Genomic DNA, 17,903 nt, shown 5'->3' with positions numbered 1-17,903 from the left:
TCTCCTGCCTCTTGTGCCTTCCTCAGGACTCTAAAAAAGGCATGAACAGTTTCCCTTTTCCTCTTATTCTGTCCACCCAGAAAAAGCCCCTTTTTGGTGGGGGGGGGGGGGGGGGGGGGGGCCTTATCAGTTACAGTGAAAGAAAAACAAAGGAGTTCTCTGAAACCCATACAGTGTTTTTCCCTGAAAGGGAAGATGGTCAGATAATGCTGCTGTGGAATGGCCTGTTTGGGGTGGGGAGTGGGCTTCCACATGTCACTCTCTCACAAAGAAAAAATACACGCACTATGTTTGCAGCTTTCAACAGAAATAAATAACGGACTATTCAAACTCCCAAAAGTCCACTCTACCCTCTTTATGTCAAAACACACAAGTTGCACAAATCATCTCCAGTATATTCTGCTTTATTGAATCTGTGCTCCAGCATAGCACACTGGAGAACAGTTGTACACCTTTTTTCATTTTATCATCACACAATTTCACCGCTTATTTCTCCGACTGCAATGCTATTTTTTTTTGTTTCTGGGATTTCACTTTCCTTTAATATAATCTTTATATCGTGCATAGGGTTTTGCACATTTTCATTAATGCACTTCTGCTTCATGTGAATATTTGAATTTTAAAAAATTTTGAAGTTAAATATTAGTATTTTCCATGAACTTTCAACTAGAGCAATCCAGAAATAATTTAAATATTTTTTTACAGTCTGTCAAGCTAACACTCTGTATCAAGCCCTAATGTACCATGACCTGAGTGCAGCAGTAGAGTTTTCAGTCCTTAGATGGCCACTATCACAAGCCACAAGTTGTGTGTCAAAACCACAGCAGCCTGATGATTAGATGTAACAAGCATTTCTGAGTGTCCATAAGGCCGATGCTCAGGAAGTGCAACAGAATGCCACAGAGTTTGTGCAAAGCAGAGAAATATGAGGAAGGGGCAATATCAGGTCTGAGTGGAAGAAGAAGGTAAAGGCAAGGGAGACTTAATTAAGATGGGAGAGATACGTAAGCGAGAGCCACACATGCTCCCTGAAGAGATGAATTTTCAATTTGCACTGGAAGATTGGAGATGACTGTGCAGTTTTGACTGCAGGTGAATTCCATCTTTGTTGAATCAAAAGACAGAAGACTACAAGCAGAGATCTTCAGGCTGCCACAGGGACAGCTAAGCACCTGTTGGTGGCAGATTTGAGCGCACGGCTTCTAACTCATTCAGTGAGTAACACCATTAAATCTATTAAAAACACACCAGCAACAATGCTGAAGACAGTATAGGTTTTCATTTAAAGGTCCTACTAATAGTTGGATCTATATATATATATATATATATATATATATATTAGGGCTGGGACTTTAACGCGTTAATTTCGATTAATTAATTACGGGGAAATTAACGCGTTAAAAATTTTAACGCATTTTAATCGCACTTTGCACCGTGGAACGTTTCTCAGTGCACGAGTTCCCGGCATACAGATTATATCGACGCACAATGTCCAAATTAGGGGCCGCATCCTGCGAAGGACCCGGCCCACGTCTTTCGCAGCCCACGAAGACCACAAAGGCCGGAAGTGAGCGGCTAGCCTTCATATCAGCTGCCGTCACCTCTGCGTAGCTCATGTCGCCTAGCAACCGTGAGTGCGAAGCACAGCTGTGTAAAAACAGCTGGTTAAACGGAGAACGAACTTTTTCTCCTTTTTGTGGTTTAATTTTAAGTCTTTAATTCAAAATAAGCTGTTAAAACAAGCATAACACATTTCAACATCAAGGAATACAGCTGAGAGAATGATTAATTTCCAACTATAACAAGTGAGACATTAATGTTGAATAAAACTATCCAGTTATGATGCTTAACTTTAATTTCAGGTGTTTGCTTATCACAGGAGCACTTCCACCCTTCATTGGTCTGTGTAGTAGACTGGTGGGAAAATGAACAAAATTTTGAAGTTTAAGCTTATGTATATTGATTTATTCATCAACTAAACTTAAATTAATATTTCTCATGTCAAATATTGAAATGCGATTAAAATGCGATTAATTTCGATTAATTAATTACAAAGCTTGTAATTAATTCGATTAATTTTTTAATCGAGTCCCACCCCTAATATATATATATATATATATATATATATATATATATATATATATATATATATATATATATATATATATAAAAGATTAATTTATTCACAGTGATGACCTGACCTTGCACTTTTTTTCTCCAAACAGGAAGCCTGAACCATATTGGGACAAGAGGGTTGAGTGTTAAATTATCAGCTACAATGGGGGAAATAATTATCTCATCACCTGCTAAATTTGTAAGTTTGCTCACTTCCAAAGAAATGAGCAGCATCTAACCTTAATGGTAGTTTCATTTTAATGGAGAAAGACAGAATATCAACTGAAAATCCAGACAAAAACCCATTGCATCAAAGTTTTTAATTGATTTGCATGTCATCGAGAGAAATCTGATCCCCATGAAATAATTTAATCCCAAAGCAACTGATGACTTAATAATTGGTGGAGAAACCCTTGCTGGCAAACACAGAGGTAAGACGTTTCTTGTGGTTGGTCCCCAGGTTTGCACACACCTCAAGAGGGATTTTGGCCCACTCCTCTTTACAGAAACTCTCTAAATCTTTAGGTTTCTTGGCTGCTGCTCGGCAATTCTAAGCTTCAGCTCTCTCCACAGGTTTTCTATAGGATTAAGGTTTGGAGACTGGCTAGTAACTAGGTAACAAATAACAAATGAATAAGTAACACATAAAATACTCCAAAACTGGAGCACAGGTTAAATTATTGAATAGGCTACACCACACAGCAATCCATATTATTATTTGTCACAAAAAAAAAACGGCAACAACCTCACAAACATGGTCAAGAGGTCCAGTCCAGTGACTTGAATTTGCTAAGGTGAGGCTAGCAGACAAGTGTCAATTCCATACCTAAGTTTGAAACTGCTTTTATTAAACTCTGATTATTATCATGATAACTTGGACTTAATTCACTCATTGACTTATTTTATAAACGGATAGGTATTCTGAAGATTTACACTGATCAAGACTGTTTGAAGAAACAAACTGTGGAACAGCAGCAGCCAACAGAAGTATTTGAACTGTGTTTGTATTAGTCGATTGTATGCTTCCACACTCTTGGAATCCATTGATACTCTATTCAGCTGTAGTCTTGGTTTCCTGTCTTCCACATGGTCTTATTTTTTTCCTCCAAGAAACTCTGGAAATGTTTCAGGCGACCTATTGCTTGTATGAAGTTGCTGGTTGACTTGAAAAGTCCAAACCCTTGGTCTGCCAAAATCTGAACATTTTAGAAAAACACTTCTCATGCTTTTACTCTTTCTATGTTACATTCAGACACCTTAGTAAATTGTATGGTGGACAAACATTACACAAGTAACACAGAAGTCCAACCTTGTGTCTGAAGAGGCACAAGGTTTCTTATTTTCTTTTCTTATTAATAGGAAAGGCCAACATCAGAGACATGGCCTACACTCATTTAACTGGAGGTTGTTTGAGATTATGATTAATAACCAGTAAAGTGGGCTTCAAAGAGTACAAGTAGTTTGGGGCCCCTAACAAACCCAGAAGGACATATAATCAACCTTCCATCATATCCCTTAATTTGAAAAGAAGCAATCCTTTTAATAGATTTTTTTGTCTAATTTTTTCCGTTTTCAGTGAATTAACAAAGGGGCATACTAAATGGCAATATCTACCCTTTCAGTGTGTGGAACAAAACAAAGGGGCAAATCAAGACAATGTTCAATAAGGTTAGACTAATATGTATTCATATTGAGCACACATATGTTTGAGAAGTTTTAGAAAAGAAATCAAGTGCTTGAGTCTCTACTTTTAGATTTCTGAAGGTTCTCCCTTTCATACTTTGGCTCATTCGTTCATTCAGTTATTAATGTAACAAGCAAGTGTCAACAGTGGATTTAACTGATCCAAACTATTTCTCGTGGCTTCCGTTATACCACTAGCACCACAAACTGTGTAGGAAGCCTTACAATCATAGCTGCTTTGCTGTAATCGATATTCATATGAAAGATTATCAATCAAGTTCCACTAAGTATAACTGATACAGGGCAGCTACATCATCACATTCATTTTAAATGAAAGAGGCCTCAATATTGGTAGATGAAAATGTTTTTTTTTTTTAATACTCTTTACTGTATTTTTCTTTAAGTATTCTAAACTATTTAGACATTTTTTTCCAAAGGTATGTGGAAGTGTATGGAACAACTTCCATTGTTGCTTTTTATGCTGTTGCCACCAAACCCAGGCAACATTTAGAGCAAACAAAATACAATAGCACCACCTACTGGGCAAATTCTGAAATGTAATCTTTATATTTTGATTTGTAAATAAATATACTATGCTGGAAGAAATATCACTGATTGAAAAGCAAGAAAATAAAAAACATAAAACGTTGCTATGTTTGATATGTGCCCATTGCATCTGAACTATTGGCTTATAAACTTAATTAGGTACAACTTGCTAGTACTGGGTTTTCCTTCAAAATTACCTTTATTCTTCATGTCATAGATTCAACAAGGTGCTGGAAACATTCCTCAGAGATTTTGCTCCATAATGACATGACAGCATCACACAATTGCTGCAGATTTGGCAGCTGCACGTCCTTAACGTGAATCCACCTCATCCCAAAGGTTCAACTACTTCCCAAAGGTACTCTATTAGATCGAGATCTGTGACTGTAGAGGCCACTTGAGTACAGTGAACTCATTGTTATGTTCAAGAAACCTGTTCTGAGATCTGTGCTTTGTCAAATGCCATATTATCCTGCCTGAAGCAGCCTTGAGAAGATTGCTACACTGTGGTCATGAAGGGGTTGACAACATGGTCACCAACAATACTCAGGTAGGCTGTGGTGTTTAACAATGCTCAATTGGTACTAAGGGATCCAAGTTTCATGTTGTTCGTACCAAATACTGACCCTAATATCTGAATGTTACAGCAGAAATCAAGACAAAGACCAGGCAATATTTGTCCAATCTTCTATTGCACAATTTTGGTGAGCCCGTGCAAACTGTAGCTTCAGTTTCCTGTTCTAAGCTAACAGGAGTGGTGTGGTCTTCTGCTGTTGTAGCCAGTCTACTTCAAGGTTTGACTTGTGCATTCAGAGATGCTCTTCTGCATATTTTGGTTGTAACGGGTTGTTATTTGAGCTGCTGTTCCTTTCCTATCGGCTCAAAGTATTCTCCTCTGACCTCTGACATCAACAAGACTTTTCACCCAGAGAATTGGTTGAGCTTCAGCAGATCATCTTGACCATGTCTACCTATCTAAATCCACCGAGTTGCTGCCATGACTGGCTGATTAGATATTGTGCTAATGAGCAGCTGAAGAGTTGTACCTAATGAAGTGACTACATCCCTCGGCTAGCATGGGAATGACTCGGTGTACCCCCAGATAAGCTGGAAGAGGTGGCTAAGATGAGAGAAGTCTGTGCTTCTCTGCTTAAACTGCTGCCCTTGCGAACCGTACCTGATTAAGCAGTGGAAAATGGATGGATGGATGGATGGATGGATGGATGGAAGTGGCAGACTGTGCTTAAAACTGTTCAAAATTTAAAAGATAAAAGATAAACATGCACACACACAAACAGTTGTATTAAACTTGAGCACTTCCCATCTTTATCTTTTGATACTACTTTGATACAACAATATATTCTTAATGTGTTAAATCACGTTTCTATCTGTTGTGTTTGGACGCAGACTGGTTTGTAAACTGCAGCATCAAGTAGGATTGGAGTTTGTTGGAGTTTAAAAAGCTTTGGTATGCTAAAACCTAATAGTCTTTTTTCTGTCTAGATACCATCGGGTGAAGCAGAACAATTGAGGAGCAGTCATTTGAATTAGCCTCCAAACTCACCATTATGTGCCTGCATGATGTATGATAAGAGTAATTTATTTTGATGGACAGTGAAATCCTCTGCAAATCATCAGACAGCTCTTACTGCTTCGCCTCATTCATAGCCTTTTGAATACTGGAGATCTACAGTGGAGTTGGTACACCATTCTCACTGTGTTTCCTCGTTCATATGTGGCTGTTATCACTAAAAAACAACAGCACCAATATTAAATGTGGAGTTTGATTGGACAGTTGCACATGTGGGAGAGAGGATTGCAGCAGAATTGCTTTCCACTCTCCAACAAACTCTCATAAACGTCCACATCCCGAGAGTCAAACGCCTCACAGTGAAATCCGCAGATCAAGTCCTCGAGATCTGATGAAAAAACAGGCAGTGCAATCAGGAGGAGTTTGTCTTCGAAGCGAAGGCAACTGCTCTTCTGATTCTTGTTCATATTCATGTCTGAATAACTCCAACTTAGGTCTTTACAGTGAGCTTTTTGGAAACAGGGTTTTGGAACAAAAATACAGTGGTACAGTGTGGTCTAACAGGAGGAAGGCAGAGGGGCTGCGTTGCACCTCAGGACTTTCTGGGTGGAGTGTTCTCCAGTTTTTTCACATATCTGACCCTTTGATTTTATCCTGTGACTTTTTGCATTTACCAAGTGCTTTGCAGTAGATGTAATCGCCCACTAGATGGCGACAAAAATTGACAAACAAACTGAACTTAGAGATACACAAACACACACACACACACACAACGAGATGAACCCAGATCTCTCATTTTGTGATTGTAGATTAACCTTAATTATTAATGACTTACTGGATATCTGACACAAAGGTACAGTGCGCCCTTTAGACAGAGTAGCTCTGAGTGCAAAATTTTCCTGATGCAGCAATTCTGCATTCATGATACTGATATATAAAGTAAACATACAACAGTCAGTACATTATGTGAGAAAGAAAGAAACTATTTCCTCACTTGGTTGTGGAGAATCGTTCCTGTGCACTCCAGCAGCAGAACTACATCCAGGCTGTGCAGGCAGAGGGCTGGAACTTTTATTTTGTTCCAGCCAGGTAAGTTATTGGTACCCTGAAAATATTAGTTTGTGAAATATCCCGCTGGGCATTTTATACTTTGACTTGTATTTAAGTGTGGAAAATGCTGTTCTTAGCCTGCCTACCTTTTTCCTTGAAGTTCTGAATAGAACTTATTGAGTCCAACAAAAACTAAAGACACAGTGTGCAGCGCCTTTAAAGGTTTCCTTCTGCGCTCGTCTTCTGCGCTTTGCGGTAGCCAATTGAGATTGGTAAACTGAGCATGCGCCTCAGTCAATCCCATGACAACTAAGACGCGACGCTAACGTAAAAGGAAAAAAATGCATACTGTTTTTAACATACACCCCATTCTAGCTGTCAGTTAAGTGTTTACGTTATTCACTAAATGGTTTTGTTTTATTTTGATAAAATAATTCACATACATGCGCTAGAAACTGAGGCCAAAGAGAAGTAACTTAATGTAAATCACACGGAAAGGCACGATAGTCGCTCTGCTTTCCACCCGGAAGCACAGGTTAGCAGAAAGGAAGCTGTCCTCTTGTTCAAAATGTGGACTGATGGCGCTCGTTGTGTTCCCAACTCAGTCGCTTACAAGAAGTCCTCGCTAAGCGTTTAGAGCTTTAAAAGAGCCTGTTTGCATTGCTTTCTTTGTGGCAGCATTTCATAAGGAAACGGAGGTATGTATGCTTTTTCAGAGACGCTTATGGTACAGCCGGTTAGTGTTAGTCATTGTTAAATTTTGACCCGCTGTGTTGTTGTTGTTGTTGTTATTGTTCGTGGCTTATCAGTGGCCAGACAAATATGAGGAAACAATGACGCCACTTTTATTCATTTATCTCTGACAGACATGGAGTTTCTCCCTGTCCTTGATCCTCTAGATAAACCCCAAGAAGGAATATGGTTAGTGAGTTGAGGTCCATTAAGTGCGCTTATGATTTTTAATAAGACGGATAACATTTTTTTGGATTTTGCGTCCTCTTAAATTGTTCTGTTGTCCAATAGGTATTCTTTGAGAACCAGGGGGAGTGCTCCAGGTGTTAGTGTGGGTCACACCTGCATGTTCACTCCATCTGAAGATGGAGGAAAAGGAAGACTCATTATTGTTGGAGGGGCCAATCCCAGTGGCAGTTTCTCAGATTCCCACATCATGAATCTAGGTAAAAATAAATAAAATATATCCACAGCAAGCTTTTACAGTATTATGACCTCTGTATAACTTGTATAATATAGTTATCGCTATGGTTTACAAGCTTTATTTTAGATTGCTTTGACATCAATCTAAATGGGATCTCTTCATTAAATGATAAGAAGTTAATATTATTATCAGCCAACAAACTGATAATGTTTGACTTTCTTTACATTTTTTGTTTTTGTGTTCGTCAGATAATTATGAATGGGACAGTGCAGAGTGGGAAGGATTGAAGGCAAGGTATGAACACTGCAGCTTTGTGCCAGAGAGCTGCCCCCAGAGCCTGTGGGTGTTTGCCGGTGCACGGCAGACTGGAAATCGCAACTGTATCCAGAATCTACAGCTAGCAGGTGAATCCTAACTTAAATTAACCCTGTAATCTGATGTCATAGCATGATCCTAAAGGTTTTTCACAGATTATCAAGGTTTCACTGAAAGATTTTTTTGTTGACCTGTGAAATCATGTGCCGTGGTGCTGGTGGCAGTGAAATCCTGTTGTCTTTAACCATACAGATTGTACAATATACTGTATATCCACAGATTTTGCAGTCTGATCTTTTGCAATCCATTCTGTGTACCTAGACAATAAGCCTCACTGGAAGACTGTTGTGACAAATGGGGCACTCCCCAGTCCCAGGACATACCACACCACCTCAGCCTGCCTAGGGAACAAACTTTTTGTGTTTTCTGGTGGGGAAATAGGAGCTGCGCCTGTCTCAGACTCCAAACTTCATGTTTTCGATGCAGGTTTGTATCAAATAAACTTGCTGCTTATCGTTATTGTACCACATAGTGCTTTACAATAACACAACCAAACTTATTGAATCATTTAATAGTGTAGGGCACCAATAGATGAGATGCAACGGTTAGATAAATTTTACTCGTGCATGTTCTATAACTCGCAGTAATTTACAAAGGCAACATGTAAAATCCTCAATATGCGTATTATACAGACAGAAAAAAAGCACATGAACTCAATTGTTTATATTCCTCACAAAAGATTAAGTGAATGTATGCGCTCAGAATTCATTCACTGGGAGTTACAAATTGATCCAGTGCTGAATAAATAAGATTTGTCCCTATTGGAGGCATTTTCCTATCTATAATTAAGATTTCCAAAATAAAATTCCTGATTCTTTCATGTTTTTTAGGGGGGGGGGGGGGGGGGGGGGGGGGGGGCAAAAGCACATGCTTTAAATATTAAGGAGCTTGTAGTCCCTGCATCTTCCCCAAAATGTTGTTTTTCTGCTGTCAGTTGTGGCTTTATGGTTAACTATTAACAGATACTAAAAAACCTCTGCGTGAATTTGCAGTGTCTTCTACTTGGTCCCAGCCTGAAACTCAAGGCAGAAAACCACCAGCCAGACTTGGCCACACCATTGTAGCAGTGGATTCAAAGATCTACATTCACGGGGGCATGGCTGGAAACAAATTCCACAATGATATGTACTCTCTTGATTCTGGTAAGACTCTCTGCATCTCTGATTTACAGAGGAAACACATTTGCTTTGACACATGCAGGATAAATGTTCAGAGTATCACTGCATTGCACTGCCATGAGATAAAAATTAACCTTAAATTGTTTTTAAAGGGAGCTTGAAGTGGGAAAAAGTCCAGGCCAAAGGAGATATTCCACCAGGAGTAGCTGCCCACTCAGCTGTGGTGCTGGGCAAGAACATTTACATATTTGGAGGGATGACAGCAGATGGAGCAAGCAACTCCATGTACAGATTTAACACTGGTATGCTGCCTTTAAGCCATTCATAAAGTGTTATTTTTACACACTGTATATAAATAGTTAGGTTCTTTCCAAATGTTTAAGTTTGATTGTTTTTATATCACCTGCTTGCAGAGAAATGTAGATGGATCCTAATGAAATTCAAAGGAGCTATGCCACCTAAACGCCTTGACCACTCAATGTGCATATTTCCCTGGATGGCACGTGATGAGGAGCATCAAGAGGGAGAGCAAGCCAACAGACCAGCACCGCCTGAGGCAATACAGCTGTTGTTTGTATTTGGAGGGATGGATACTCAGGGGGTCATATATAATGACTGCATTGTGACTGTTGTAAAATAAACTTTTTTCAAAAATAAACAAACAAAAGAGAAAAGAAAAATAAATCAATGATCTTGCAATAATAATATTTCAAGTTGTAATTATTTTTAGAGCTTATACTGTTAGACACTGAAAGAGAAAAGGGTGAAATGCTCTTCATTTGAGTGCAAAATGTCATCTGTAGAAATCTTTTTGTGTACTGGCTAAAATATTCAGTGATCCAAAAGGTCCCCCTGGACTACTGTAGAGCTTGCTGATAATGGGCTGAACCACCTGTCCTAGCACCTTCTTCTTGGCCTGGAAGTCTTCCATCCTGTTAACATCATTGATTGTAGACAAAATGAACCCACTCCAGTTTGCTTACAGAGATAAATGTGGGGTCAAAGATGCTTGCTTAAAACATCTAGATACTGTAACTACAAATCTGGACCACCTTCACTCATTTACTAGGATATTATTCATTGACTTCTCCTCTGCTTTCAGTACAGTCAATATAAACATTCTGCTTAACTATCACTGAATTGCTGATCAACTCAACACTGGTTAAATGGATCAGATGTTGCTTATGGGACAAACCAGAACATGTAACAGTTCTAAACACAGGGGTCCCACAGGGCTGTGTTTTACCTCCTATTTTATTTCTGTTTACACAGACAATATAACCTGTACTATGGATAATATGACACTCTTCAAATATACAGATGCCATGGCCTTGGTGGCTCACCTGACTGAGCAAGTAGACACACTCATCACTCTTATCGATGAGAGCACCTTAGAGTGGTGGGCAGGTGGTGGAGCACATAGATTCCTTTAGGTATCTGGGACTTGAGGTAGACAGAACACTGTCCTTTTCTGTGCATTGTGATAAAAAAAAGCACAGCAGCACCTCTTTCTGCTGAGAAAACTCAGGAGGTTTAATGCTTGTAACTCATAACAGATATGTTATCCATATGTTGGACAGATTATAGGCTAACAAGTCATTAACAATTCAAATATGCTTTATTTTTTATTTTGGTTTTTCCAGAGTGTATACTTCATTCATGTGGTAAACACATGTATACATATTATGTAGCAACATATAGTATAAGGTGACAATTTCTAGCACTAATGAAGTAAAATCTGTCCCTGCTGGAGGTATTTTCCTGTCTATAATAAAAGTTTGGTTTTTTATTATGGGGGACAGAAGCATGTTTTAAATATTAAGGGGCTTGCTGTCCCACATGACTCGAGACAAATTCCGCAATGATATGTACTCTCTTGATTCAGGTAAGTCTCTCTGCATCATGATTCACAGAGGAAATACTTTGTGCTTCCACACATGCAGGATAAATGTTCAGAGTATCACTGCAGTGCACTGCCATGATATATATATATAAACTGTTTTTTAAAGAAAAATGAAGTGGGAAAAAGTCCAGGCCAAAGGAGATATTCCACCAGGAGTAGCTGCCCACTCAGCTGTGGTGCTGGGCAAGAACATTTACATATTTGGAGGGATGACAGCAGATGGAGCAAGCAACTCCATGTACAGATTTAACACTGTATGCTGCCTTTAAGCCATTCATAAAATGTTATTTTACACACTGTATGTAAATAGTTAGGTTCTTTCCAAATGTTTAAGATTGATTGTTTTTATATCACCTGCTTGCAGAGAAATGTAGATGGATCCTAATGAAATTCAAAGGAGCTATGCCACCTAAACGCCTTGACCACTCAATGTGCATATTTCCCTGGATGCTGTGTGATGAGGAGCATCAAGGAAAGCAAGCCAACAGACCAGCAGTGCCTGAGGCAATGCAGCTGTTATTTGTGTTTGGAGGGATGGATACTCAGGGGGCCATATATAACGATTGTATTGTGACTACTGTAAAATAAACTTTATTTTAAAAAATAGACAAAAAATAAAATCAGTGATATTGCAATAAAAATATTTCAAGTTGTAATTATTTTTAGAGCTTATACTGTTACACACAAAGAGAAAAGGGTGAAATATTCTTCATTTGAATGCAAAATGTCATATGGAGAAACCTTATTGTGTACTGGATAAAATATTCAGCGATCCAAAAAGTGGACTTCACCAAACGTGGATCCTGAAACTCTAAATTAAAGACAGAACAGCAAACAGTTTCTATCAAACATTTATTTTGATGCTTTTCCAGATGTACAATGACCAGATTCAATAAATAAATTTTAGCACTGCCTGTGAACATAAAGAGCCCTTAATCCCGCAGACACTATATTCAATGTACCCACAGACACCCTCCCCCCCACCCACTAAACCCCTCCCATTCACAGAACCCCATCAGGACTGCCTGAGAACAGCAGCAACAAGCCTCATATTCAGGCTGACAAATATCTCCGCCTTCCAGCGAAGAGAATACGTCTCACACACTGAAACTTATTTTAGTCTTTCAGGAACTTCAGTATGGTCACTTATTGTCAGCCCCTTCCCTACCACTCCTCTCACAACTTGAGTCCCATCAGTCCACTATGTACACCAAGATGCCATCGGGGTAAGGAGCGACAAGACTTCAAACCTGCCTACAACTCATCCTTCTCCTCTTGCTCACCGCCCTCAGGTGGTGAACCACCTGCACTACCGTAGAGCTTGCTGATAATGGGCTGAACCACCTCCTCGAGCTCCTTCTTCTTGGCCTGGAAGTCTTCCAGGTCAGCATCTTGGTGGGACTCCAACCACTCAATCTTCTCCTCCACTGCCTTCTCAATGGATTCCTTATCATCATCTGACAGCTTGCCACCAAGCTTCTCCTTGTCACCGATCTGGTTCTTCAGAGAGTAGGCGTAGCTCTCCAACTCATTGCGAGCGTCAATCCTCTCCTTCAGCTTCTTGTCTTCATCAGCGAAACGTTCGGCGTCGTTCACCATGCGTTCGATGTCCTCAGGTGTTAGGCGGTTCTGGTCGTTTGTGATGGTGATTTTGTTCTTGTTACCGGTGCCCTTGTCCTCAGCAGTGACACGCAGAATACCGTTGACGTCGATCTCAAAGGTGACTTCAATTTGCGGTACACCACGAGGAGCAGGGGGGATGCCAGTCAGGTCGAAGGTGCCCAGGAGATGGTTGTCTTTTGTCAAAGGACGCTCACCTAAAGAGGAAAACAAAAAAAGCAATAATTAGACTTGTTCAACATTTCGTTTCACTGGCACAACTAATGGATTCTTTTTATGAAGACATTGACAACTTTAAACAAGAATGCCCAACTCTTACCTTCATAGACTTTGATGGTGACAGTAGGCTGATTATCAGAAGCAGTAGAAAAGATCTGAGCTTTCTTGGTGGGCACCACAGTGTTCCTGGGGATCAGCTTGGTCATTACTCCTCCAACAGTCTCAATACCAAGGGTCAGGGGGCAAACATCCAGAAGAACCACATCACCTGCAAGTGAGGAGAAACATTTAGTAAAGAAGATAAACGAGATGAAGCTTGAAAACTTTAACAAAATCTTTAGAAGCATGATAACTTACCAGTGTCCTCTTCTCCAGAAAGCACGCCAGCCTGCACAGCAGCTCCGTATGCCACAGCCTCATCAGGGTTGATGCCCCTAGATGGCTCTTTGCCATTGAAGAACTCCTTCACCAGCTGCTGGATTTTGGGAATACGGGTTGAGCCCCCAACCAGGACAATCTCATCAATATCAGACTTCTTCAAGTCAGCATCTTCCAGCACCTTCTGTACAGGCTTCATGGTGGAACGGAACAGGTCCTGAATTTTAAAGAACACACAAGTTAAAAGGCTTGGTATACAGTTTCTCCAATAAGCAAGTTAACACATGGGGTATTTAAAAATACATTTATATATATAAAAAAATTAAATCGCTTACCATGTTCAGCTCCTCAAACTTGGCACGAGTCAGGGTCTCAGAGAAGTCTTCTCCCTCAAAGAAGGACTCGATCTCAATGCGGGCCTGGTGCTGGGCAGACAGGGCCCTCTTGGCCTTCTCGACCTCACGACGCAGCTTCTGCACGGCACGGTTGTCTTTGCGAACATCTTTGCCAGTCTTCTTCTTGTACAGCTTGATGAAGTGCTCCATGACACGCTGGTCAAAATCCTCGCCTCCCAGATGAGTGTCACCGTTGGTGGCCACCACTTCAAACACACCATTGTCAATGGTCAGGAGAGAGACATCAAAGGTGCCACCACCCAGATCGAACACAAGAATGTTCTTCTCTCCATCCCTCTTGTCCAGGCCATAAGCAATGGCAGCAGCAGTTCTAAATAATACAATAAGAGCATATTGTTAAAGGGGAAGAAGGGAAATATTTTTACAATTTCAAATTGCAGATTTACTTCAATCTGATTGGATGCTTACGGTTCATTGATGATTCGCATAACATTCAGACCAGCAATGGTACCAGCATCCTTAGTGGCTTGGCGCTGGGCATCATTGAAGTAGGCAGGGACAGTGACCACAGCATGTGTGACCTAAGGAAAAAGGATAAAGTTAGATTTGAGCATGCACCATTTAATTAAGATTGATACTTTCACTGATTTATAAATTCTGACATTTTTGTACCTTCTTGCCCAGGTAAGCCTCAGCAGTCTCCTTCATCTTAGTCAGCACCATAGCAGAGACCTCCTCTGGAGCAAAGGTCTTGAGCTGGCCACCACCAATGTCAACCTGGATATGGGGCTTGCTCTTCTTCTCGGTAACCTTTATAATAAGATGCATCATTTTCAATTTAAGAATTTTCATTTAAACATTCCCCAAAGAGCCTACAACTGCAACTTTTACTTTCAGTTTAGAAGAACAGAAGCTCACCTTGAAGGGCAGGTACTTGACATCCTGCTGCACAGAGGGGTCACCCCAAGTGCGGCCAATCAACCTCTTGGCATCAAAGATGGTGTTCTCAGGGTTAGAGGTCAGCTGATTCTTGGCAGCATCACCAATCAGACGCTCACCTTCACTGGTGAAGGCCACATAAGAGGGGGTGATTCGGTTTCCCTGGTCATTAGCAATGATCTCCACACGTCCATTCTTGAACACGCCAACACTACAAGAAAACAGTTTGAACAGTTTTATTCCACTGTGGTATCATCACATTATAAAAAAATAAGACTTATTTCATTATTTTTTTTTATTTAAGTGCCTTTCTTACCATGAGTAGGTGGTCCCCAGGTCAATCCCTACCACAGTCCCCACGTTCTCCCTCTTGTCGTCATCGTCGGCGGCAAACACGGTGCCGACCAGCAGCATCACAAACCACAACAGTTTCATCTTTGCGTGTTTGTACTCAAATCTACGAGAAGAGCTGCAGAAAAAGAAATGCTATTTAAAACAACGTGGCCTTGATCATTTGGTGGGCTCAGCCTCTCAAGTTCAAGTAGCTAGCAGCTAATGGTACAACGTGATTCCAATTGCTGTGCTGCAAATTCATGGCAGACTTGAAGCTGGTCTTTTTTTTTTTTTTTGGAGGGGGGGGGGGGGGGGGGGGGTCCCAAATATTCTAACAGAATTAACTTCTGTTATAACCTCCCCCCCTCAATTTGTCAGGATCTAGCTTACCGTTACCATGCCTAGCAGACATGCAGGGGGAACCACCATGCCAGAACGTTCAAAAGCGCATCCTGTTTATTATATTTAAATTACAATGTCTGTACATTTCATTTAAAAGCCTATAATGCAAAGCTTCAGCTAGCTAAATCGTCAATATGTAGCTTAACCGGCTTTATCGGAAAAAAACGTGTTGTACAAAATCAATGCAAAATATTACGATGCTGCATTATCATATTCATATTAACGTTTATACATACCTTTATAGAAGTATAATGAATGAATTAACAGCCTTTGCGGTGCCGCTACCGGTACGAATTGCTTGAAGCAAACTGTATCCCTTTTGTCTATTTCAAATCCTCGCTTCTGTGAAATAATGCTGGATGAACAGTACTCTCTCCATATATAAGCCGTCACTTCTGTCCCGTCGTGGAGGCTCGCGATTGGTTGAGCTGCTGCTCGTTGGAAGCCGCTGATTGGTTTCATTCAGCACGCTGGCCGACGCTGATTTGCACACATCAGGTTGAGGCGACGTCACCGTCTGTGTCTACTGCGCCGACGCTGATTGGCTGTCTGTCATGCTCGATTCTGAACGAAGTTGGTACAACGGCATGCCATTATCAGGGCCGGTGGGGGTGGTTACATTGTTCAGATTTCATACATTTAGAAATTTGTGTTGAATTTATTTTTTATAATGGCTCCCCAAGCGTTAGATTTACAATCTTATGTTGTGGTTTTAAGGCGTGTGGTTGCGAGGGGACAGTAGTATGATCAGTATGATCAAGCAGTGATGACTAAGTGCAATGAGTAAGAAAAATCTAATCTCTGTGTATGACTGTAACTAATCTGACAGCAAATGTTACATCAGGTAAACTGGGTTGTCTGGATGTTTCATCAGTGAATGCACAGGTCTTTGCTAAAGAGTGTAAATACTGTTTGAGTGATCACATATTGATCTCAGTTTGAAATATTTTGCACACTATGTGCTACACATCAGAAGGTTACATAATGCAAACAGAGTAAATGGTGGAATATGCAGGATTTTATTTAATTAACAAGGCAAATATTAACAGTCAAAAGCCTAAATAGGTCAAGGTACTGACTGAACACCAGATTTCAGAGTTTCATCTTTTTCTCTCATACTCCTCAACCAATGGAAAGTTTTGTATTATTTTCTCTTTTCTATGAGGCCTTTTTTGGACTTGGCAGGGACCTAAAAATACAGACATTTTTGGTAAACACAGTAATGCAATGTAATGTAAACTGTGTTTACATTACATTACATCATAACTGAAAAGCATGTTTGTTACTGCTGTACAATTTCCTATTTATGTTATTGATATCTGTTTTTGTTCTGTTTAAAACAGAAACAACACTAATCTATGACCTTGACAGACAATGATGGCTCTAATACATTAAGACTTGACCCCCATGGGGCAGGGAATCAAACAAAATGGAAACTTCTGGACCTTTTCCTCAAATACGTGTCATGTTCTGTGTACACAACTGAACTTTTTACTTGTCCTGTTAAATCTTGAAGAAATAACAGGACATCATCATCAACACTAGGGGGAGCCATGCTGCTAAATGAAGGAGGAAGTGAAACTGAATAAATAGAAAAGCATGTTGAATTGTAAGCAGTAGGACCCTTTTTTATAGTTTCTTACGTTATAATGATTCCTGGCAATGCTTTTGCCTTGTGTTCGTTGTATATAAAACCCTCTCTGACATGTTTTCTATCAATATTAATTAATAGATAAATATTTTTGGAGTTTTCTCTCATATTTTTAATTAACATTTTTGCCAAAAATGTGTTTTTGAGAGTTTAGAATGGCTATTCTATAAAGAATTATCTTGCTAGTTCATGTAGTTGATACTTGAATTCAATACCCAAGATTATACATATATGAAATGTTATAATTATGAAAACATTAACCTTTCTTCTTTGACAGAATCAGTGAATTCTATTGTTTGTTATGGTCATTGTCAATGTCATGTCACAGTTCTAAATCTGAGGCCTGTTCTCTGAGTTTACTGTTGGGGGTCACATAAATAAATGTATGTTCCAGGTGCCCAACTTTTCTCAAATTATTTCAAGAAAAAATAATGTGCTTTTCTGGTCATTTAAAGTCCTGAGCCACCTGTTTTTTCTTTATATACTGCTCAAAAAATTAAAGGAACACTTTGAAACCATTTTAGAGCT

The 17,903-nt window shown here is 39.8% G+C and overlaps 3 protein-coding genes across 3 annotated transcripts in view; 1 reads left to right on the top strand and 2 right to left on the bottom strand.

Annotated features, from left to right (window-relative positions):
- rgs3a (regulator of G protein signaling 3a) overlaps positions 1-7,186 on the bottom strand; it is a 159,127-nt gene extending 151,941 nt beyond the window's left edge. The window contains exons 1-2 of the mRNA XM_030742067.1: positions 7,072-7,186; positions 6,870-6,980 (exon numbers count right to left, since the gene is read on the bottom strand). The gene's annotated coding sequence lies outside the window, so the exon portion shown is untranslated. The remainder of the gene's footprint in view (positions 1-6,869; positions 6,981-7,071) is intronic.
- A 30-nt stretch (positions 7,187-7,216) lies between these two features.
- Positions 7,217-10,267, top strand: rabepk (Rab9 effector protein with kelch motifs). The gene is made up of 8 exons (XM_030743004.1): positions 7,217-7,623; positions 7,792-7,846; positions 7,949-8,103; positions 8,330-8,485; positions 8,718-8,882; positions 9,449-9,598; positions 9,727-9,876; positions 9,988-10,267. Exons 2-8 carry the CDS (start codon positions 7,794-7,796, stop codon positions 10,212-10,214), a joined length of 1,056 nt encoding a protein of 351 aa, XP_030598864.1. The 5' UTR covers positions 7,217-7,623; positions 7,792-7,793; the 3' UTR covers positions 10,215-10,267.
- A 2,045-nt stretch (positions 10,268-12,312) lies between these two features.
- Positions 12,313-16,118, bottom strand: hspa5 (heat shock protein 5). The gene is made up of 9 exons (XM_030742597.1): positions 15,961-16,118; positions 15,306-15,458; positions 14,969-15,200; positions 14,723-14,860; positions 14,519-14,631; positions 14,030-14,420; positions 13,674-13,911; positions 13,417-13,584; positions 12,313-13,294 (listed from the first exon to the last, which is right to left on the bottom strand). Exons 2-9 carry the CDS (start codon positions 15,422-15,424, stop codon positions 12,732-12,734), a joined length of 1,962 nt encoding a protein of 653 aa, XP_030598457.1. The 5' UTR covers positions 15,425-15,458; positions 15,961-16,118; the 3' UTR covers positions 12,313-12,731.
- Positions 16,119-17,903: the final 1,785 nt, after the last annotated feature.

This window comes from Archocentrus centrarchus, chromosome 12, assembly GCF_007364275.1.
Source record: "Archocentrus centrarchus isolate MPI-CPG fArcCen1 chromosome 12, fArcCen1, whole genome shotgun sequence".
NCBI lineage: Eukaryota > Metazoa > Chordata > Actinopteri > Cichliformes > Cichlidae > Archocentrus > Archocentrus centrarchus.
This window is presented reverse-complemented; position numbering and strand designations above follow the sequence as displayed.